The sequence below is a fragment of the Panthera tigris genome, chromosome B2 (assembly GCF_018350195.1).
Source record: "Panthera tigris isolate Pti1 chromosome B2, P.tigris_Pti1_mat1.1, whole genome shotgun sequence".
NCBI lineage: Eukaryota > Metazoa > Chordata > Mammalia > Carnivora > Felidae > Panthera > Panthera tigris.
This window is the reverse complement of record NC_056664.1, coordinates 122,074,267-122,098,913: the sequence shown is the minus strand read 5'-3', so window position 1 is coordinate 122,098,913 and position 24,647 is coordinate 122,074,267. Positions and strand designations below refer to the sequence as shown.

Sequence of the window (24,647 nt, the reverse complement as noted above, 5' to 3'; positions counted from 1 at the left end):
GGCAGCACTCTTAAGATGCAGAAGATAATCTTGATTCTTACAAGTAGAAAAGGATTGGGCAAGTGGATTTTAATGCTACTCTCCTAAAAATCAAAATGAGATTTTTCATAGTAATCTCTTGGGGTTGCCCAGCTTCCTGATGCAGTAATGAGTACTCCTTTTAGTAAAACTAGATGATAATTAAGTACACCTTCATATTAAATGACTTGGAAGGATTTTTACTCACAGCATGACCTGTGTATTTGGCAGTGATAACTTCTTGGTACTATCATTGTAATTGTGAATTTCATGGAGTGCATAAAGCCATCGAAAAAGAATACCATTCTCATCCTCCAGAATAGTTGTTTACTTGCTACCTTATCTAGCCCTTGACTATGGAAGATCATAATTTTTCTGTCTTAATGTACCAGAAAGAGAAAGTAATAAACTTTTTATTAGGGTACTTCTAAAGCTGCCATGGGGGGAATGTTAAGTACTCTTTCAGTTTTTTGAAGGAAATTGAGTATCACACCAAATGTAAGCATGAAAAGAAAGTTACAATAAAATATAAAATTTAACTGGTTAATGTCAGTATATACTTATAGTGTGTGCATACATTTGGTGGTGATACTTCTACTTCAAAATCAGAGTGTTAAATCAGAGTGTTGATCTGCTTTTCACCCCTCTAATACTGTGGTAAGGATACCCCCACTGCTGCAGTAGACTCCTGACTTGGACTCCTTAGCCCTTAAATTTCATCCTTTAGTTGTCACCTGTGGGATATTTTTCAGCTGTAAAATTGGTGTCATTTTTAGCTAAAACCCTTCGATGTCTTCTCTTGCCTAAATATTAGTCAAGATGAACAACATGAGCCAGTTTTTACCTTTATGCTTTACCCACTTACCCATCCCTTGTTCACTTACCTATCTTAAAATCTTACACCCTAGCAAAAATTCTAAATTCTTTTTATGTCCTCATTGAATGTAGCACATTCTTTTAGGCTAGCAACTCATTCCATTTAAATGTCTTTATTTGCCAGAATAAATGTTTAGCAATTTGCATTGTGTTTGGCATACATACATAGGTATGAAATAAATGCTCCTTGAATGTATAATGAAAGCATGATATAATTGTATATGTATAGAGGTATGATTAGCATAAGCCTTTTTTTTTTTTTTTTTTTTTTTTGTGGCTGCTGCTAAAACATAATACAGTGTAAGCTCCCTTAAAATGTGCTGAAGAGACTTCGGATTGCAGTGAACAGAAGAGTTAGATCATTAATTTTTTTTTTTTTTATATGTGGCTCATGTTACTCTTGTGCAGTTCCATGTTTTTAAGAGTAAATATATTTAAAGGAGAGGGACCAGAAGCTTGATGTCTGAAATAGTGTCATGTGAATAGTTGGAATGTTTGCTGTAGAGCAGTGATGACTGAGATGGGTCCTTGCGAGCAGTCCTCAAGTATTTTAAGGGGTTTCCCTTAAAAGAGGATATAGAGAGTTACAATTCAAATTATATATAAGGATCAGGATGGACATTTGATGTTACTTTGTCCAGCCTCATCATTTTAACATGTTCTGTATTTAGAGGACAACCAGAGCCAGTAGATAAAAGTCACAGATACGTAGACTTTTATTGATTGACTCAGTGAGCCAATATTTGACATGTACATACGTAAAAAGAGTAGTTAGCTTGTAAATAGCAAGTTTTCTGCTTGTAAAAGTATTGAGAATCTGGAAGTCTTTGTCAGGAAGAAGCTGAAGTTTTTTCCTAGTTCTCTGGATTACTTAATTGAAGTTTAAGAGCTACCTTCTACTCTCAGGTGCTTGCTTTATTGTGTGTTACCATCTGAGGGTACCAGTCAGTGATAATTAAAAAGAAATGCTGCATATTGCCACTTTTTTTTCAATGTTGCAATAGGAATGAATTTAGTTTTGTTGTTTGTTTTTGTAAGACTTATGCCATATTCTTTACGATACATATCAGATCTTTGGATGGCAAATAATTTGTTACTAGTTGTAAGATGATCCAAATCAGTTACTTGGAATTTTTATGAAGTAGAATATTTTTATTCCTGTTACTGGGACCATGACGGTATCAAATTATGAGTCGATTATTGCTAAAAATGAAAAGGCCTAAATGCAAACATTAGTAGCACTGATGTATATCTGACTGAGTGATCCAGAAGCGGGATAAGACTAGAAGGGCATCCTTTAACTATTTTTTCTGTGTTCTAGGTTTTAACCAACTCTTTTTAAGTGATTCACAAGAGTCAAGGCATTCCTATTTGTGAACGTAAGATTGTATCAGAAAACAGAGTACAGAGTCTATGAAGTCATATGAATCTTCTAAAAAAAAAATGGAACCAGAAAAATCAAGCAGCAGTTCACCTTTCTGCCTTTAGAGTGGTCTAGCTATAGTAAACTATTTTTGTTCAAACATAGTATGAGTAGTTATAGACACATAAGACCTTTGGATTCATACACTAAGCATAACCTAGTTTTTCTTTTGTATAAATTTTTTAAAGGCTCAAGTAAAAAGAAATCCTGCTTTTAGACTATAAACATTTAACTTTGGTTTTATAATTTTAATGTAACACTACAAGTAAATAGCAATTTATAGTATAGATATTACTACAGGTTAAATAGACCTAGAGATATAGTTAATAGGTCTCTTATATTAACTTTTAATTGTCAATACAAAGCACATTTTTAGAATTTAATTTGAAATATGATTTTAGTATCAGGGAAAATTTTGGTCTAATTGCTCTCAAATATTTAAAATTTTTGAATAAATAATTGTAAAGGTTTAATGAATTTTAAGAGGTGTTTAATCTTTTAAATAGCGCTGGTTGGTTTAAGTGTACTGTATTAGCACTACCTCTGAGAGGCTTCAAGCATAGGCAGAATAGAAAGAAAAAGGGCCTAAATATTTTTCTTTTTGAAATGTAAAATTTAAGTGAACTTTCTGGGTTAGCACATCTCAATGTGGAGATTACATTTACATATGAACCCTTATGGTTAACATTGGAGAGGCTATTTCCTACTTTGGTAGAAGGTTAATTTGTATTCTTTCCCACTGTTTAAGATAACTACAGTAACTTGAGTTTATCACCAAAAACAAACTTAGGCTTGTGGCATAGGCTAATGGGGCTCTGCTGGGTATTTGGCAAAATTGAGTATACACATCTTTCTAGCCTTTGTCTAAACCAGCCCTCAGCCTCTCACCTTTCGTTTATTCACTGAAAAAGTATGCCTGGCAATGGGTGTAAAGGTGAATAAAACATTCTTGGTGTTGGGGATCCAGAACATAGTATGATGATTATCTATAAAGTGTTAGTAGTTCTGGAAAAATACATTTGGATGGCAAAACCAAATACCTATGGACAGCTTTTGGAATTAAACTAGGTGATGAACCTCCAAATATCAAATGGGGAAAACCATCAACCTGCCTGGTATTGGTTTCTATGTGAGAAGGAAGAGTTGGGGTAGGGTCTGGCAGACTTGAGAAAAGGAGAATCTCAAATTACTCAACTGAAACTTGGATTTTGTCCTCTCCATAGTGAGTGCAAGGTACCCAAAGGAAGGATTGGAGAGACTGGGACAATTTTCCCCAGTGAACTCTCAAAACACCAGCCAAGACAAGACTCCCTTTTAAGGACAGGACTGGACCCCACACTGAGAAGAAAGTAGCAAAAGTATAATCATTGAGTGTAGAGACCATAGGAGAGGGCTTAGATCAAACTGGGGGAGGGGAACACAATCAGGAAAATCTTAGAAAGCAAGCCACCGTATTTCTGAACATTACTCAAAAACAACAGAAAAGGTAACTAAAGTCAAAAAAGCTTTCCTGAATCTTGCATCATTCTAAAAGGCCAAGAAAATAATTTCATGTAAACATGAGCAATTGAAAAATACTGTCAAATCTCAAAAGGTTATCAAGATGTGGTATGTATGAGTGCTTTCGTAAACAAAATGGAGGAAAGATCTCTGAAGAATGTTAGGGGTAAGTTGTCAGCAAAACATTCATGGAGGGTGTAGCGTGCATGGTGAAGGTAGCTTTAGTGCTGGTTCCTATTCTAATATTCTCCGAGGAAGTGTTGGTCTGGCTGTAATATGTGCTGATTGATATCAGACTGGAAAGGGAGGTGGCTACAAGATCATGATTTATATACTTATGAGGGCAAAGGGAAAGGACAAGGTACTTGAAGAAATTGTGACTCACTGATTCCAAGTAAGGTGGCTGACCCATTTGCCTTCACTTATACCTTGTCCAACAGCCTCTTCTGCCTTTTCATCCTTAACCTAGTGTGGACTACTGGGATATTCTGCCAGTTACTTAGTTACAGATCATTTCTGATGTCTGTTTTCTTTTGTCCCATATCCAGTTATCTTACTCAAGTATTGATTGTTCGTTATATATAATAGACACTTTCTAAGAATTTTTAAATTTTATTTTTTTAAAGTAAGCTCTACACCCAATGCGTCTGAACTCCTGACCCCTCTTGAGATCAAGAGTTGCATGCTCCACCAACTGAGCCAGACAGGCGTCCCACATACTAGGCACTTTTCTAAAGCGCACTAGAGAAGCAGCATGGTTCAAGCCAAAAGTACCTGTTCTAGAGATTACATTCTAGTTTGGCGATAGCGGTAGCATGAATATACGTGGTGATAAGTGCTATAAAGAAAAGAGTGGAAAGAGATGGGGTTTAAAAATGCTCAGGGATAGCCTCTCTGACGTCTCTACTAGAATGTAATCTGCAGGAGGGTGAGGACCTTACTGGTCTTGCCCGTTACTGCATTTCCCATGCTTAGAATAGTGCCTGGCACGTAACACTCCGTATTGAATGAGTAAATGTGGACCATAGAGAAATTAGTTCAAAATACCCCATTTTTAAAAATTTTAATGTAGGTCAGCAGCAGGCACAGTTGATCTTAAATTGTCATGTCATTCCAGTGCATCCTTGGCTGAAGTAGGAATAAAAGATGTTGCTCTGTCTTACGAAGCCAGTAAAACCCAGACCAGAATTAAAAATGGGTATCACTTGATAGGATTTAGTCCTTACTTAACAATACTCGGCCAGGTTAACATCCGGTTCATATTTGATAGCCTGGATAACCAGGAGCGTTTGGTGAGTGAACATAGTAAGTACTGCAAAGGTGCACATCCTTCGAAGACTGCTTAGGTTCTGCTAATCCCATAAGCAGATAATGTTTGAATGAAATGATCAGACAATAAATAGCGACTTCAAGGGAAGAGGAGAGCGCGGCCCCGCTTAGCGTCTGGGTGTATAGGGGACGACACTGCGAAAAGGGACGAATTCCGGATCGCGGGCCTGGCTCAAGACCCTTAATAGCTTCATGACACCGTGTGGTAGACACCAGTAGTTTAGCATGGAGGAACCTAAGGACGCGTCAGGAGCTTGCGTCACCATTTTCGCACCGCCCTCCCGTTCCACCTGCTGTCTCTAGGCTTCTATTGGTTGCCTCGCGGAAGGCCCGCCCCCTAGAGGAAGAAGGAACTATCCCAGTAGCCGGCCCAAATAACCGTAACTGGCCTGACGTCATAACGCAGCCAATCAGAAGCACATTTGTTTAGGCTTGTCCAATGAGCTCGGAAACTGGCTTGGCCCGCGGAGTTTGATTTTCGTTCAAGGACGCGGAAGTTGTGCCAGGCCTCGGGGCGAGCAGCAAGGTGGGTGGGAGACCGGAGGTAAGGGCCAAGCATCCTGCGGAGTTACCCAGGTTGAGGGAAGGGGTTTCGGTGTCCAGCCCCGGGTCAGTGGGGGGCGTCGTTACCGTCTGTGGCTTGCAAACCGAGGCGCGCGGGCGGACACGAGTCGACGTCTGAGCGCTCCGGTACCAGGACGGGCACACGTAGGGCGTCGCTGACTGCGGATTCGAGGCAGCGTTTCTTAACGACCGCAGCTTGGTGTTCCGGTGGTTGCTCGCAGCCTTGGCTTCGGAGGAAGGTGAGCAAGGCGATCATTCTGGGTTAGGAGAGCCCCTGAGGAAGCTTGCGGCCAAGGCGACTGACACCACCGGGGCTAGTCTCGGCCTGTTACTTAGTTGGGTGACTGAGTCACGTCGCGTATCTGGGGTCCAAATTCCTTGTCTTTAAAATGAGCGAGGGGGATGGATGGTACCCTATTCGTTTGTGAGGAAGAGCCGCTGTTCATTTGTTAAAGCGGTGGGTCGGCCCCCTGCCTGCCTTCAGGAGCTGAACTCATCCCTCTCCTCAACCCAGAGCTTCCAGGAGAGCGGGGACTTCGCTGTCGTAGCTAACCTACAGGCTTCCCTGCTAAGTGTCCAATTTATTGTTGGTTGATATTTATTAAGGCTGAAACATCTTATGAACTTTTAGTGCAATTTAACTGATAAATTGAAATTTCCTTTATCAGCCCTTCCCCACGTCTTCATTCCTCTCTCTCTTTGACTTCCTTCAAAATACTGCTGGCCAAAAGAGATTAGTTGATGGTGTAATGTGAAACGAAAGGATTCCTCCAGGTTACTTAATACAGTTTGGTGGCAATCGTGTTTTTTGTTTTTTGTTTTGTTTTGTTTTGTTTTTTTGGTCAAGAGTAATATTTTCTAAATTGTTTTTCCGGAAGGTATCAAGAAACTGATAATGTTTCCTTGAATTCGCTTATGTATTTGTTTCATCAATGTCACTCATATTGAATATCTTAAGAGAGATGCTGGAATATTTCGGTGTTCCCATAGACCAGGTAAATGTCTTTTAATGGATTTGAATGAACCTGTTGTATTTGTTGCTGGGTCTTACTTTGAAAATGATCTATATATATGTAAACATTTAATTTAAGGCAAGATTGTTACTTTTCAGGTGTAACAAAGCTGAGTTTGCAATAGTGTACCTTAGGTAGTTTGCGTTAAAAAAAAAAAGGGATAAAATTAAGGGCGCCTGGCTGGCTCAGTCGGAAGAGCATGTGACTCTTGATCTCCAGGTTGTAAGTTGTGGATTCAAGCCCCAAGTTGGGTGTAGAGTTTACTTAAAAAAAAGGGTGGGGGGAGGGGGTGGGAGGAGGGGGAGGATAAGATTATTAGCAACCTATTTACTAGGTAGGTCAAATGCCAGCAAAAGGTGCACATGCAGCAAAATATAGATATGACCTTCACAGGTAAAATATATTTTAATTATCCAGTGGTTTTATTTAAAGTAATTTAAGTTTGATATTTGGGTATATAATGGCAAGTTATAGCTCAACAAATTCAGAATAAATCTGGAGAGAGGATGACTTAGGCCTAAGAAGTACAAGCAAATCCAATTTTCTCTACTTATGGAGCATTACCATATCCAACACAATATGCTTGGTTCTTTGGGTGATATAGAGCCATACGCGATCTTGTATTCATACTGCTTAAAATACAACATGACAAATAAAAACATACAGATAACTATAATACAAGATTGAATATAAGAAAGAATAGTTGGGGAGTTTATAGAATGGGCAAATCATTGCTATTTGTTGGGGTGAATTAGAAGAGAATAGCCAAGGACACTTTCAAGATTTTAAACAAAAGTAAGTTGAAGAGTGGTTATAAATTATAAATAGGCAATTATTATATTATAAATAGGCAATTCAGTATGAGGAACTAGTTTGAATCAGGAGGTGAAGTGAGCCAGATGTGCTGTTGGATTACATAAATACAAATATCCTACAGATAGAGAAATAGTTCTAGAATGTAGGAAAAAGATTTCAGATTTGTGGTTATCTGCATTCTTTTGATATTTGAATTCGGGGACTTTGGTGACATAATGGAAGATGTTGGGTGTTACTGATGCATTTTGAATTTCAAGAATACGTTGAAGATAATGAGGACTGAATAGTAGTTAAAGATTTGCTTATTATTGGATTATTGATACCTTTAGGGATTTGTGTAGGTGGAGTGGTGGCTGTAGTGTAGTTTGAAGAATAACTAAGGAAGGGTAGTGGCATCAGCAACTTTCTTTTGAAAAGTTTGTGAAAAGAGATCAAGAGCCATCAACTTGAAGGAGTAGGATCGACATTTTTTTTTTTTTTTTTCCCAGTGTTAGAGATAACTTCGTGTTTGCAAGCATTGGAGAAGAACCTCATAGATAGGAAAAAAAAGTTAAAAATTCAAATGAAAGAGCGAGTGATGGAGCAATGTCCTGGAGAAGGTAGCTGGGCAAGGAATATAAATAATAAGTCTTGGAAAGAAGACAGACAGTTGAGTAGGGTAAAAGTGAGAGATGGTGGAGAGGTTTGGAATGGAGAGAAATAAAAATCGAGGTATGTTAAGTTGGAGTCCTTGGTTTTCTCAGTAAGAGCAGAGTCAAGGCTTCTGCCAGGTAATAAAAATGGTGGCTTTGGGGATTTCAGAGATTGGTGATTGCTTTGGGCAAGGCAGTAGAGAACAACACATGCTCTGAAGAGGTCGCAGAATATACCTGTGCAGAATACCCAGCTGAAGTCAGCATGGATTTGTAGTCTTTCTAAATATTGTTGTTTTTGTAATTTATTTTCTCCAGCTAAGAGTAGTTGGGGTAATTTATCCATTGGTAATATGAGAACACATAATATCAAGAGGATGAGCACTTTTTGAGTGGTAATGAACCTATCACTGAAACAACTTGAAAATCTCTGCTTGGTAGGAAAGTCACATCAGTAAAGTCCGGGTCGCCTGGGGGGCTCAGTCTGTTAAGCATCCAACTTCAGCTCAGGTCATGATCTCACCGTTTGTGAGTTCAAGTCCCGCATTGGGCTCTCTGCTGTCAGCACAGAGCCTGCTTCAGATCCTCTGTCTCCCAGTCTCTCTCTGCCCTTCCCCTGCTCATACTCTCCCTCTCTCTCTTTCAAAAGTAAAATAAACACTTGGGGCTCCTGGAAGGCTCAGTTGATTGAGCATCCAACTTTGGCTCGGGTCATAATCAACATCTTGCGGGTTCGAGCCCCGCATCTGGTTCTGTGCTGACAGCTCAGAGCCTGGAGCCTGCTTCAAATTCTGTGTCTCCCTCTCTCTCTCTGCCCTTCCCTTGCTCTGTCTGTCTCTCTCTCAAAAATAAATGAACATAAATTAATTTTACCTCTTTCTACTTTTTCAGATGTAGCTACTAGAAAATTTGTCTTACATATGTGGTTTGTGTTTTTTTTCTTTTGGAGAATACGTACTTCTGAAGTGATTGTAGGTGTAGGTGATTGTGATTTATGGTTAAGGACTACTACCCTATAGGATTGAAAAGGAACATAAACACATCTCTGTCCCTGGAGTTGACAGTCTTAATGGAGCAGAGGGAACACTGCAAATGAAACAAAGTTACATGTAGTTAGGTATCCTGTTGTGTGGTGCTCCTTGGAACTGGTTTAGGAATTTAGAGCCTAGGAAGCTCCCGAAAGCAGAGTCAAATTTGTAGAGGAGTGTGAATCTGACATTAGAAGACAGGTAAAAACAGCTGGTGCCAGGGCTGGAGGTAGAGTGGTGCCCTTTGGGCACATGCGTAAGTGCTTGGCAATTAGGATAACATTGGCTTGTCTTTGAGACCATGAGGAAAATTGCTATACGCAAAAGAGCTCGTGTTATTAACGTAGTGAGTAGGTAATTCAGTCGGATAGATAGAACTGGGCCAAGTGGCAGAGGACTTTTCAGAGTGACTGGAGAATAATACAGAATACATGGAGGATGTTGTGGAGACTGAGATCGCAGAATTGATGGAAGCTTATGAGGCCAGTAGATGTAATCTGTTTAAAAAGATTTTTCAAATTTTTTATTAAACATTAAACAGAGAGAGAGCACGAGTGGGGGAGGGCAGAGAGAGAGGGAGACAGAATCTGAAGCAGGCTCCAGGCTCCGAGCTGTCAGCACAGGGCCAACACGGGGCTCGAACTCACAAACCGCGACATCATGACCCCAAGCTGAAGTTGGACACTTCACTGACTGAGCCACCCAGGCACCCTATGATGTAATCAGTTTAATGTTTTAATGTTTCCTCTACTTTCAAATAGTAAGGTTCTGAGCTCAGGTGTTTGGATGTGATCGGATACATTCAGAATCTTACTATTTGAAAGTAGAGGAATGGCATTTTCTGTGCCAGTGGCTTCCGGATCTTCCTCTCTAGCCCCAGTTTTTCTCAACTAGTCAAATGGCTTTAATTTTTACCTATCATGTATTCTGTCTGCTGATGATTCCCAAATCCATCTAAATCCCAGATTTGTTTCCTGAGTTCTAGAACTGTATGTCCATTTCCAAGAAGATGCTGTTAGGATGCTACCTACGTCTGTTGCTTGTAATAAACTCTCCTTGTTACGGGATCTTAGGAAAAATGAAAAGTCCAAGTTTTAATGCTTTTTGAAGAAAGTGCTTTCTTTGTCTTGAAATCTCTGCCAAAAGCAGAAATATTATGTCATATTTTTGAGGAGGCTTCTGTGGGAATTGTTTACACCAATCTGGAAAGCCCAAGCCAAAAGACAAGATGTTACTTGAATTATAGTAGCGTATTTCATTTCTATCATCTTTTTAAGAACTGACTTCTGGCAGATATAGTTCACTGTAAGTAAAGAATTCTTAAATTGTCTAGTGCCGGATTAGTTTATTCCCCCTCTTTATTTCACCTTTGAAAGGAATTACATAAGTGCACTCTGTATTACCTCATTGTTTGAGAAACTGAAATTGTCAATTTTTGACTGGGCCAAAAGATATGTTTAGCTGGGAGGAGAGGAGGCAATTTTTCTGGATAAAGTTCCCTAAAGTATTTTGTCACTATCAGAAATAGGACAAAAATGAATTTGTGGTCCTTTTTTTTTTTTTTTTTTTAATGTTTATTTATTTTTGAGAGAGAAACAGAACATGAGCAGGAGAGGGGCAAAGGGAGAGGGGGACACAGAATCCGAAGCAGGCTCCAGGCCCTGAGCTGTCAACATGGAGCCCGACGTGGGTCTCGAAGGCACGAACTGGGAGATCATGACCTAAGCTGAAGTTGGATGTTTAACCAAATGAGCCACCCAGGTGCCCCTGTGGTGCTTTCTTAAAAGACCTTTCTTTCTGGAATATTACACAGGTTAACTCCCATCCTTTTTTTTTTTTTTTCTTTTTAGGACAAATATGAATAAAGTTTAATTTTTTTTTTTTAAGTTTATTTATTTAGAGAACTAGCAGGGGCAGGGGAGGCAGAGAGACAGAGAGAGCAAGAGAGAGAAGAGAGAGAGAGAATCTCAAGCAGGCTCTGAGCTTAGCACAGAGCTGGACAGGGGTTCCGTCTCAGGACTCTGAGATCATGACCTGAGCCAAAATCAAGAGCTGGATGCTTAACAGACTGAGCCACCCAGGTGCCCCAAAGTTTAATTCTTTGAAGAAAATACTTTGAGTATGCCCTTTTGTATTTTCTTTTCAAAATAAGTGTTAGTGCATCCTTTACATCTACTTTTCTTCATGGATATATAAACATGCTTTAACAGAATAGTTTTTTTAATTTTTTAACATTTATTTATTTTTGGGAGACAGAGAGTGACGGAGCATGAGCATGGGAGGGGCAGAGAGAGGGGAAGATACAGAATCTGTAGCAGGCTCCACGCTCTGAGCTGTCAGCACAGAGCCAGACGCGGGGCTCAAACTCGAAAACCACGAGATCATGACCTGAGCCGAAGTTGGACGCTTAACCGACTGAGCCACCCAGGTGCCCCTAACAGAGTAGTTTTTAAACAATGTTCTATGTGTAAATAGGTTTTGCAGATTAGAGAAAATAAAGACTATGGATCAACTCGGAGTATTGTTCGTCTTATTGGGAAAATTCTTCCTCTAGAACCTTGTCCCAGGCCTAATTTTGAGGTAAGTCAGTCAACATGCATTGTTTAAGCACTATGTATACAATAATCCCAGGTACTTCTTCTAGAGATAGAGTAGAACAAAAGAAGAACTGTTTCCTGAAAGCCAAAAACGTCTTGCATGTTTTTGTGTTTATTTCTTTAAGTAATTACATTCAAAGATGGGCAGACACAAAGCAACACCTGAATAGCTTATTTTATTCTTCTAGTTTGTGTTTTATGATAGATGACATTAACCAGGGTAGAGAATATTGCTACATGTTTAGACTTTAGATAACATTTTCCTCAGTATTTTTTGCCCCGCTAACAGGTGCATGTTTTTCTGTTGCATATCCTTTTTCCTCTTAACTCAGGGATTTTTAATTTAGGCAATTTCCATGGGCATGCATGTGTTCTACCCCCTGCCCCCCACCCCAGCAAAGCTCTGACTTTTTTTTTTCTTCCCCTTTTTTACTTTAGTTGATCCCTCTATTGAACTCTGTAGACCCTGGTAACTATGGATCTGTAGTTCCATCTTTTGCTGATACTTTGCGTGTGGCAAATGATGAAGAAGGCAGTTATCTCAGATTTCGGTAATTTTACATACTTCCTGTGGAAGGTGGGATATGGGCCGTAATCTTAATTCTTGCACGTGTTGAAGTTCGATCATACTAATTGAATCTTGTGTCTGTCTCTGTACTGCCCTGTGACCTACTAATATCTTCCTAATAAGGATGACATTTTTATTTCCCATTTCTCTTAATGTAGGCCTAGGAAGGAATGATATTAAAAGGGTGTCAAAATCATTATGTCCATTTTTAGGAGAAAGCTGTTTCCTATGCTAGATACCATATTTGGTTATTTTTTACATATTTAGCCAAAACTTAAATAGTGTTTACTGTGTACCAGGCAACGATGTTAAATAAATATATTTGAAATTTGAATGTGTTACTGTTCGGGAGTACTAACTTAGTGTTAGTATATTCAGATATAGGCTATAAACACAATAAGGGTCAATTATGCAAATATTCTGGCTAAATTTATTATGTATCAAAGTGGTTTATCTATTTAAAAAAAATTAGAATACCATAAACTTATCCCTGACATAATGCTTAGTACAAGGCCATTCAGTACCCATATATTCAGAGTATGTAGAATTTCTAAGTAAATCAACTTTATTTCTAAATAAATCAATTTGTACTGTGTTTAAACCAATTAGGTAGAACAGTTACAAGACAATTATTTTTGTTTTACAGTCTAAAAGCAAGACTTGTTCCTTCATTCACTGACCACTTATTGGTCACTTATTAAAGGCAACTGTTCTGTTCTAGATATTGAGAATACAAAGTTACATAAGCTGTTGTGCTTGTCCTCAGTGAGTCTGGAGACAATGATGAGATAAAGAGAGCTACTCTGATTTTTGTTTTTGTGTCTTCATTCCTCTTTGTCTGAAAGAATTTATTTCTTTGGGGAAATTCCACCTTCGCCCTCAGTTTTTCCTTCCTTCTACCCACAGAAATAGCATATGGAAAAATGAAGAAGAGAAGAAAATGGAATTTTTCCATCCTTTGCCACGAGTTTGGAACCCATTGCTGCCTGCTCCAAGACAGAATAAACGAACCAAAAACGATGGGCCTGTAAATGAAGCTGCAATTAAAAAAATAGCTGCCCTCGAAGATGAGCTGACTTTTCTTCGCACTCAGATCGCTGCAATTGTGCAAATGCAGGAACTGAAAAACCGTGCAAACGCTGGTGAGTGCCATGCTGCATTCTGTCTTAGTTAGATGGTGCTCACCTACCATTTCATTTCAGTCAGTACGGTCCCAAATGAGAGCATCAGATGCTAATGTGTCTTGTGAATGACATTAAATATGTCGAGGATATCGTGGGTGTAATATTGCTACGTCTGATGTTTATGTAGAATAAATGGAGACACATTTGCGGTGAGGGGCATGGCTTTGGTTCCAGCTGTACTGCTGTAGATTGTACTTTTGTATTGAAAAGCTGTTTTCTAAGTAAACTTTTCTAACTCTTCAGAAAAGCATCGATATTTATGAGGAAGAATATATTAATTTGAAAGAAGATGAATATAAGGCCTTCATGTATTTGTAGTTTGAAGTTATTGCTGCTGTTCTTTCACTAAATTCAGGTTGAATAATGTTTTCCAGATGATCCTTTTCTAAATTTTTGGAGATGTGACTGGTTTTAAGCAACATACACCCACATACATAATATATACATGTATCTGTACACATCCATATACACACATATAATTTATATATAACATGAAATATTTATACAGTATTGTATATTTATGTATTTTATGCATAAATATTATACATATTGATATATAATAATAGCAATTAAAATGAAATATACACACACATTATTTTTAAGCAGTCGTGTTAAAAAGTCTTTTGGGAGCAAATCTGTTGTGAAAAAGTTAAGTACTCAGTATCCGTCCTAGGCCTTGCCTAGAAAATATATGCTTGGGCATTTCTACAGTGTCATCATAGAGTGAATATACCAGTTTGAATGTTTCTAACTACGAATTGTTGATTGTGTTTTAGCTTTTTTAAATAGAGGATGAAATTCATACTGTATGTTAATTACTGAAAAAGCACTTTTTGATTTCTTTTTAAAATGCATTCTTACCCTTCCTCCCTTTAAAGGCCTACCCAGAAAATCCTAATTGGATTAAAAATAAGCTTATTCTTTGGTTTGACTCTTATAAAAATTACTAAGCAGATGGGATTGCTTCTTTTTCCTGGCCACCATATCATTATTTTAGTAGCATTACTGAAATTGTTCCATTTTTGTTTCTAATTAGTGTTATGTGTTATGTTGGAGAGAATTTTGCATGATTTTTTCAACAGACTACTTTGTTTTTAGGCCTCTTTGACTTGAACAGCGAACCTAGCAGTTTGGGACAAAGGCCATCGCCAGGAACTGCTGAACTGAGTGTCAAACCAGATCCATTTTCAAGTTCAGTGTTCTTCCCTCCACCTGCTCCTCCTCCTCCTCCAGTGCCCCCTCAGCTTTCTTCTCCGCAACGTCCATGTTTACTCACATGGCCAGGAACTAATAATACATGTAACTCAGATAACTCAGCAAGTGAAGTGAAAAGACAGCAGTTAGGTGATAGTAAGACTAATGACAGTCATCGTTCGAAAAGCCAGGAAAATAAAGATGTTCCGAATATGTTGGACATTCTAAAGGATATGAATAAGGTTAAGCTCCGTGCTGTGGAACGGTATGTTATCATAACTTGAGAAATGAATCAAAATTCTATTAGTGATGTTGTAATGATTTATTATATTTATCAAAGTAAACATAGACAGGTCTTCTCTCTGATTCTTCTTCACTCCAAACACTTCTCCCAGAAAGAATCATTTTCAATTTTTTTTTACTGTTTCTTTTAGTGTCTTATCTCCATATTTTTGGAACAGTGTACTACTTCCTTTTGCTATTTCTTGATATTTTAACTATATTTATTTCCGCTTGTTAAAACTCAGGAGTACATCCTTTCAGACATTCTACCGCCTAACATGTACGCATAAATACACTTCTTATTCTATCTTCCCAATATAGTTAAATCCATCGTCTTTACTTAAATCAGTATTCAGAATTTACATCCTTATAACAGTAAACATTCACAGGTAAGCCATTTCCTTATGCTATGATTACATTTTGCTTGTTGAATAATTTTATTTTTTATTGCAGCTAATAATTGTCTCTCTGAGTTTCTTTCTTTTTCTTTTTAAAATAATTTCCCCTGTAGGAGCTCTCTGTTCTGCTCCACTGTCTTGTTCCCCCAAGCCTGCTGAATTGTTGCCATGCCAAGGATTTCCTTGGCCATCATTATGGCATTCTCTACCCTGTCTCTTGTGTTGCCTCACCCATTTCTTGGGTGTCCTATCTTCCCATACCTTTCTGAGAAAGGGTCTATAAAAAAGATTATTTTAAGGCTTTGCATATCTGAAAATTATTATTTTATTCTAACACTTCATTCCTAGTTTGGCTGGGTATACAATAGGCAGAAAACCATTTTTCCACAGAATTTTGAAGACATCGTTTCATCAGTTTTTAGCTTCTGTTCCGGTGGAGAAGCTGATGTCGTTCTCATTCCTGGCTATGTATCAAATCTATTTTCCTTATTCTTGAAACATTTAAGATCTTCTCTTTAGTCCTGGTTTGAAATTTCATGACGATATTCCCTGGAGAGTTCCTTTTTTAATTTCGTATGCTGGGCACTTGGGGACTCAGTCTTGAGTTTTACATTTTATTCAGTGTAGACTTTTCCTCAGTCCCTTCAGGAGAGCCCCTTCAGGAAGGCAGCTCACCCTCCACTATCTTCACTGTCTTCCAGGGTTTTGTTGCAATTCTTACCCACTCTCTCGTAGTTTCTTTGTCTTTGTGGGTATGTATCTTTTTAATTTCTTTACTGTCATTTTAGTAGGATTTCACAGAGATCTGCCATGTTCATCTGGAAATCCCTCAATGAGGTTTTTAGTGAGAAAATATATTTTCTGTATAATAGTGTTAGGGCAGACACATCATTTCATTATTAATGAGGGTATGATTTGACCCTTGTGTGAGGAAGCTGATACAGAGAAAAATGTGGCTGAATGTGCACACTTGTTCCAGCTAGAGGGCTTATTGGCATCACCGGGCCCAGTCAGTGTAAGACGGTGACTGACTGTTACCATAACTGGAGACACAGCTAGGAGGCTGGTAGAGTCTCCCTTCCACCCCCAGTATCTCATTTTTCTACAACTAACCGTGCATTATACATTACTACAGAGTCAGATAAGATTTGCCACATCTTCACAGTTACAGTCACTGTTCGTGTTCTCTGCCTTCTCTCTTGTTACTGTGAATGAAATGCCATTGCTCGTGCCCAGGCTCTCCCCTTGGTCACTAGGTCTCCTTTTCTCTTATCTTCTCAAGGATTTTACCTAAAATTATCCCTTCTGTCTTCTACATCATCAAATTTTTCTTCTCTACTTTATTCTCCCCATACCTGAGTATTTACCATCTTCAAAACATGTATATCCCCAGCTATTATTATTTCTCTGCTTCTCTTTCTGATATAAATTCTTCTCATCAGAACTTTGTTTGCATTTCTCACCACCTTCTTCTACCCACTGTAATATGGTCTCTGTCCCCATCACTCCACTGAAAACTGTGCTTTGTCAAGGTCACCAGTAACGCTGGTACTAAATCTAATGGTCAACTCTTATTGTTCCTCCTACCTGACGTCTTGGCAGTATTTGGTACTGTCTGTGGTCCCTTCCTCCTTGGAACACTTTCTTCCTTTGGCTCAGACCTCAGTCCCCTTCTCTCTGTATCCACATTGTTTCCTTTGGTGATCTCACCTAGTCCTATGGCTTAATGAAAACCTGTTCTGCCCTAAGTCTTTTGCATCTCAGTAAAGGCAACAGCACCATCATCTAGTTGTTCAGTCCAAACATCTAGGAACCAGACTTCCTGGTTTCTTGGTTTTCTTTTTTTTTTTTTCTTCTTTTTTTAATGTTTATTTTTTTGTGGGGGAGAGAGGGAGAGAGAGGTGGGGGGCTGGAGGGCAGGCAGGTAGAGAGAGATGGAGCACAGAATCTGAAGCAGGTTCCAAGCTCTGAGCTGTCAGCACAGAGCCCTACATGGGGCTTGAACCCACGAACTGTGAGATCATGACCTGAGCCGAAGTCAGACGCTCAACTGACTGAGCCACCCGGGTGCCCCATCGGTTTCTTGGTTTTCTAATTCCTAATTCATTGTGCCTTCTAGATTCCTTATTCCTTGGCAAAAATTTTCAATCTCTTGAAGAATAATTAGATTGTAATTTATTATGCTTGTATTTCTGGCATGTTTGTCAACAAGGAGCTTAAATTAATTACACAAGACTTTAATTCAATTTTTTTTTTTTTTTTTTTTTTTTAAATAGGTCACCTGGAGGTAGACCCATTCATAAGAGGAAAAGACAAGATTCACACTGGGATCCAGTGTCTTTAATATCCCATGCACTTAAGCAGAAATTTGCATTCCAAGAAGATGATTCCTTTGAGAAAGAAAATAGGTCTTGGGAGTCTTCTCCATTTTCTAGTCCAGAAACTTCAAGAGTGAGCTATAATAACGTAAAGTTAATTTTTTAATTTTTCAAAAGCGTATTGTCCATGACGTATCTCTGCCTTCAAGTTCTCTTGAAGTTCTTGCGCAGAATGGACCATACAGTTATTTGCTGGTACCGCTAACGTTTCTGTTGTTTCTGTTAACTTTTACATGCTCCTTTTTTGCTTGTATCTTACTATGAATTTTTTTTAAATAAAACACTTGATTTGAAAAATACTTGTGCATAAGTTTATAAAGGCTTGTCCTGGACGGGTGCTAACTTGATGTTGCTGTCTGCTGTATGAACGAAGTCTGAAACTTAAGTACTCCAGTATTTTTCTCAGGCGAATATAAAGACTGGATTATTTAGTTAAATAGAATGTTAACAGTGCTCTTTGAAAAGCAAATGGGATCATAATTACCTTCGATGACAATGCTTCTTGGTTGCTTAAAAGGACATTGTCTATATTTATATTTGACCCTTGAAATTGCTCCTTATTTGAAGTCTCTTTGATTTAGACATAGCTTTAATTTGGGGGTTGTTTTTCCCATATCACAGCTCAGTTGAGGTAGTAGGTACAGAAGAATAAGCCTTCGGAATGAGAGGGTTGGGAGGGAGGCTGGGGTCTAACGGCAGGTGCATAGCTCTGAGGAGTGGGGGGTGGGGGTTCAGCAGTGGACACGGAACAACTGGAAAGCAGATAGCAACTCAAAGAGCATAACCGAGTGGGGGAAATTGTCCCACTTGTGTTCCAGCGCGGGCAGGGCTGTCTCTTGAGTTACTCGTGGGTGTGTTCATCATGTTGACTCTGGACATTCTTAACTGTAAGAGGGCCAGAAAGTATGGTTTACTTTAGAATTATTACAATCAAAAATGCCAATGTGCCTGAAAATAAACATTTGACATTTGTGTAGAAATGTATAACTTGCCATGTACTTTTCTGCATGCCTCGTTTGATCTTCACAGCAATGTCCTAAAAATAAAAAAGCATGAATAAGTCAGGCCAGTATCACCTGACCCTCAGAGTGCTGAAATAATCTGCCTGTAACCCCACATCGGATTGGCAGAGCAGTGACTAGAGCTGGGTTTATTAAAATTTTGGAGATCTGAAAACCTTCAGTTATGTAAGCTGTTCGCTGTGTGGAACATATTTCCCAGTGATGGTGGATAAGCGAGGAGGTTCTGGGTTGTCTTACACTGTTCAGTGTTCAGCATTTTATCTCCAACCAACTACAAGCAGTTTAGAGAAAGAACCATCTTTTTTTGTATATTTTACGGCACCTCGCTGAGGGCTGGACACACGGGGGCTCAAATTGTAGTTGACTGGGCGTTCAGTCTCTGCAGCTGAGACTGCTCGCTTTTGTGTGCTCAGCTCTGGGCACAGTGCCCGAGAGACACATAGTCCTGTCTCAGAGAACTATTTATTGTTGGATGGGTTAAACCTCCAGGAGTTGTTTGGTCATTGTATTATCATCTGCTTTTTACATGAGAATAATTTCCGGGTTGAACGTTTGCTTTATTTCAGTTTGGCGTCCCATTTCACAGAACAGTGAACTAAAGGAAGAACTGACAAACCCCAAAGATGTTGACCAATGTGTGAACAATGTCAGCTGAGTCTACACTGGCAAGGAAAGGTCGCTGAAGTGTGCCTGCGTGCCTTTCACTACATGCTGAAGGATCTCAGTCCGTTAACAAAGTTGAATGAAGTCTGTGCACTGGAATATATCAGTGCGGGGGTCTAAAGAGTCTTGACTCGTAAGAACACCTGTCTCTGTTCTTGGAAGATCCAGCAGGTAACTGGCTACTCACGGTAGTGGTTAGGTGTATGGCCTTCTTTTTACATGTATATTGATGTTATTAAAAGCTGAATGCACGCTTTGGATGATTTTCCTAGGAGCTAAGTAGTAAATGACTTAATGTTTCTCATTAGAGAATGGTAGGGTCCCACCCTAGGGTAATCATTTTAATAGATTAAGAAATTAATGTAAACTGGGGCACCTGGGTGGGTCAGTCGGTTAAGGGTCCGACTTCAGCTCAGGTCATGATCTTGCGGTTTGTGAGTTCGAACCCCACGTCGGGCTCTGTGCTGACAGCTTGGAGCCTGGAGCCTGCTTCGGATTCTGTGTCTCCTCTCTCTGCCCCTCCCCCACTTGTGCTCTGTCTCTCTCTGTCTATCAAAAATAAATACATGTATAAAAAGAAATTTTTTTAAGAAATTAATGTAAACTAAGTATGTATTGTAGTACTCAGCAAATGATAGTATATTTCGATTTTTTTTTTGAACATTTATTTTTAAGAGAGAGAGAGAGAGACTGAGTGTGAATGGGGGAGGGACAGAGAGAGAGAGAGAGAGAGAGAGAGAGACCCAGAATCCGAAGCAGGCTTCAGGCTCCAAGCTGTCAGCACAGAACCCAATGCGGGGCTTGAACCACGAACTATAAGATCATCACCTGAGCTAAAGTTGGATATTTAATTGACTAAGCCACTCAGGTGCCCCTGGATGTTTAAAATCAATTTCTTAAAAGCATTTATGACTTCCTAATTTAAGAGTTTTTGAATCTTAGAAATTGGTAGTGATCTGGTTTACTTGACCTCCAGGAACTTGGAGATTTTCGAAGAATACAAAATATAATTTTTTCATTAGAATAGTTATAGTTTGAATCATATAGCTTGAGTCTCCTAAAAATTCCTCCTGAGATGATAAAGCATTATTCTTAGAAACTGACTTTGATTGTTAGAAGCAGAAATATTTAAAGAATCTTGGTAAGTTTTACCTACACGTCTATGTAAATATGAATGCCTATCATTTTACTTCCTTTTTTCCTTTTTACATTGATACTCTGTACTTTTGTAAATAAATGTGCTTTTTGAACTTGGTTGTGTTTTGTAGCAAATCAAATTCATGTTTTCTCCTTACTGTGTCATAACCGTCTGAACCTTTTTATTTTTTTGAAAGAGTTTTGAAGGGAGAATGCCTTGGGTAATAAAAATGAAACACATGTATGCTTGGAATAAGTATTTTATTCCTCTTCATTCATATACTACAGAGATGTGGAAACTTACATGTTCCCCTAGATTCTTCAGCCTACACAACAGCTGGGAGCCTAGGTTGCATTTGAATGGACTCGGCACTTACCCATTTTGCCAGACTCCTCCCCTTTCAGAAAAGCCTGGTTTGCCCGGTTTTCCTGTTGCTGTGCTAGACAGTTCATTGCCTGGCTCACCGTCATTTCCAACCCTTTTCTCCCCAGCCACCTTCCAGTTAGGAGTGGCCATGCTGCAGCCATCTTATGACCATGAGGAACAGGCTTTGGATCACAGAGATGTGAACTCTGACATCACAGAGTTGTTGAGCCAATACTAGCAAGGGCTGTCTGCAGACTTCCTGTTATTTGAGAGACATAAGAAAAACGGGCCTTCTGGATTTTCTGTTACTTGCAGCCCAAAGCATTCATGACACAGCAAGTGCAGCAGGGTAGCTTTGACACTTGCCTGTCATTCCTTCTATGTAGTTTTCTGATACTTCTTATCCTGTTATCAGCTGTCTGCTCTTGCCCCTCATGTACATTTCCCTCATCTGCCTTTTCTCCTCCATTGTCCTTGCAATTAGAGGGTTTTTTCCCTCTGAAATAACTGCTTTTTAACCCCCAAAGGAGTCTCGCGTTTTCAGTTTTATAGTTTCCTTACTCAAAAATACATAACGAACAATCAATCCTTCCTCAACAACTAGGAGAAGAAATCTTTGGAAGATGCCATCCTCTGCCAAGGGAAGTACGTTTCTTGTTAGACTTCAAGGTGATTTTATGGGGGGCGGGGGCAGGCTTTTCTGTTCTATTTCAGGATGCATTTCCTACCTACCCAAAGCACATTTCTGCACCATGACACGGGGATTGAGTTGGCCTTGGGCTTCCCTCTGTTCGGGAGCATGACTTCTGGTGTCCTGGAAGTCATAACCACATGCCCTGAAATCCTTCAGGAAGCCTCCCAAAGGGCCCACACTTGGGCTTCTGGTGACTGGGGTTTACTGTGGAGTTCCTGAGGCTCGGGGATTCTGTGTAAGCCTTCATGAGCCCTGTACATACATGATCTAATACTCTGTGTTATTTATAAAATCATTTGCTTACCTCATAAACTTGCCTAAACATGCCACGAATGCTGAAACTCTTCTTACAAATTATATAAAGGCTAGCTTAATTTCCTGACTGAAACACTCTCCCACTTGCCCTAGAAGAGACCCTCTCTCTCCCTCTTCCCCAGATGCCTTAAACTGGGTTGCATTCTTCCCAACTGGCTACTAGTCAATCCTATAACGCGTTTGAGCAAGGGTATTTGATGAAGGATTTTAACACGGAAAATGAAGAAAAAGTGTTGGTTTTATAATAGAGACCATAGGAATTTAATACTGCTCAGAATCTTGCCTGGTTGAGACATGCCGATGACGGCAGTGGTGCTGGTGGGGGCAGCGAGGCGAGAGGCTTCGCAGGGGTGTGCCGCAAAATCTGGGCCCCAAATCAAAGCCAGTGGCATGGGACCATTGTGGGGAGTGGGGTATCTATCAAAGGGCCTTTGCTTTTACAATGCGAGTATCTTTGTGTTTTAATTAGGAAGTTTAAACAGGAATTGGGTTGGGGGAGATGCAGCCATTTATATGATCGCAATAAGGAATGAGGATTTCTGCTGGATATTAAGCAGAGGCCCTCCTTAGATTGGAGAGGTTGAGTGTGTAATTGGATTTGTTTCAAATTGGAAACAAAACCAAACACTGGTCAGTGGAATGAAGTGTAAGATTTTCGTATCAGAAAAGGGCTGTTACAAGTGGGGTTCTCTGTAGACTCAGATGTAGGGAGTCTGTCTAGGGGTTCTCAGGAGAAGACCCTGCAAGGGAGGAAGCGGGAGTGGGTGCACGAGAAGCTGGGGTGTGATGCAGTATTAATGAGGGCGGCCCTTGTCAGATCCCATAGGGAGCTGGGATAGCCTTCTGGGGGTAGTGTCCCGTTGATCAGAGGATGCTGAGTCTCTGTATTCTCTCACTGACCACTGGGAAAGGGGGCAGGGTGTTGAGCAAGGGCGATTTCCACAGAGGTGTGTGAGTTCTAAGACCACAGTGGTGCATCAAGTCCATCACCGAAGACATGTTTCCAAAGGTGTTGCAGAACCCAGCCTGCCTTCCATTGCAGTCAGCTTGAGTAGTACTGGTTGCCCAGAATGCCCAGGTTCCCTGTCGTCCTTCCACCAGGCTGGTTCTTATGCTCACTTGCAAGAAAATATTTGCATTTAAAAAATTCGGGGGTGAGGAGGGGCAACCTGTGGTTGGTCAGTCACAGCTTTGGCCTTCTCATGGAAATTACTTATGTTTCTAAGGACTCAGAAGCATTAAGCGGTTATCACATCATGTTGCTTTGGGGACCAATGGAAGAAGTGCTGGAAACGTGCCGGGAGAACTGCGTTATCAGTTGTCTGGGCCCCAAGCTCTTCAGTTGTAAAATGAAGAAGTTAAAACGAGTGTGCCGAGGTCCAACATACATATGAATATTCTATGACCTACTTGCTCCTGTGAAACGAGACATAATCATAGCTCAACTTAGGTGCCACTTCAGTTTCTGTACTCCCTGCTAAATATTCCTACCAAGGGGATGTGGTCTTGGGTTGGACACGGTGGGGGGAGGTGGCCTGTGGATCCCTGAGAACTTCTGTTAACACTGTACTTGGGAGTGAGCTATAATGGACCTTTTTGGTGATGGCAATAGATCTCATTTTTAGTGGCACTCATGTATCAGTTCCTATTCTTAGTACTTAGTACTTTCCATATATTGACTCATTTAATTCTCATAACAGGACTGACTACTATAGTTATCCTCATTTTACAGATGATGGTGTTTGTACCTAAGCAAAGGGTTTTCACGTGTTTTTTTTTTTTTTAAGTTTTTTTTTTTTAACGTTTATTCATTTTTTGAGAGACAGAGTGTGGGTGGGGGAGGGACAGAGAGAGAGGGAGACACAGAATCCGAAACAAGCTCCAGGCTCTGGAGAGCCGGACATGGGGCTCGAACTCACAAACCGTGAGATCATGACCTGAGCGGAAGTCAGACGCTTAACTGACTGAGCCACCCGGGCACTCCAGGGTTTTATGTTTTAAACCCCTAGGCAGTACTAGCCATTTATACATTTTTTCTTATTTACTTAGATTTTGCCTTATTCCAGAAAGTATTTAAGGCATCGTACAAGGATATGTAAAGTCATGCAAGATAATGTAACTGGAAACTCCAAGAAAAACCAAACCAAACCAAAACTTTGAGGCTGCAGTTTTCCATTTTACCACAAGAGGGAAGTATAACATCGGAAAGCGCGTAGGCTGATGTTAAGACCCCCAACCCCACCTTGGGATACCAAATTTTTAGAAGTTGTAGACCACACGAAGTTAGATTTGGTATTACTTGCAAAAGCAGATTTCTTTAAAGGATATGCATGAATTATAAATGGCCATGTCTGTGATAGATTTGAGATTATCCATGTCATCAGGCTTATTCAACTCTTTTCCCAACAAATAATGAATATTTATACAATTCAATGATAAAAGCAAGAGATAGTTTTGCTTAATTGTTAAACATTCTCATAAGTTCCTCAGTTTGAATACAGCTATTTGTTTTACTACGAGAGAGAAGCCCAAGGCTTATTATAAATAATAGGATTAGAGTTTTGGCTTTTAATCTGGTAAAGATTGGCATTATTAACATGGTGGAATTTTTATTACACATACCATAACTGACACATGCAAGTATGTGTT

The 24,647-nt window shown here is 39.6% G+C and overlaps 1 protein-coding gene across 1 annotated transcript; it reads left to right on the top strand.

The window, feature by feature from the left end:
- Positions 1-5,863: 5,863 nt before the first annotated feature.
- On the top strand, positions 5,864-18,099 carry MTFR2 (mitochondrial fission regulator 2). Its single transcript, XM_042987195.1, has 7 exons — positions 5,864-5,949; positions 6,589-6,705; positions 11,675-11,779; positions 12,235-12,347; positions 13,271-13,506; positions 14,647-15,007; positions 17,699-18,099. Exons 2-7 carry the CDS (start codon positions 6,643-6,645, stop codon positions 17,904-17,906), a joined length of 1,086 nt encoding a protein of 361 aa, XP_042843129.1. The 5' UTR covers positions 5,864-5,949; positions 6,589-6,642; the 3' UTR covers positions 17,907-18,099.
- Positions 18,100-24,647: the final 6,548 nt, after the last annotated feature.

What these genes read in the sequence shown, in the direction of transcription:
- MTFR2 (XM_042987195.1), top strand. Translation starts at nt 6,643, where the DNA reads ATGTCACTCATATTGAATATCTTAAGAGAGATGCTGGAATATTTCGGT. An exon ending in GGCAGTTATCTCAGATTTCG is followed by an intron (nt 12,348 to 13,270) that starts GTAATTTTACAT and finishes TTCTACCCACAG; the next exon opens with AAATAGCATATGGAAAAATG. An exon ending in GAAAAACCGTGCAAACGCTG is followed by an intron (nt 13,507 to 14,646) that starts GTGAGTGCCATG and finishes CTTTGTTTTTAG; the next exon opens with GCCTCTTTGACTTGAACAGC.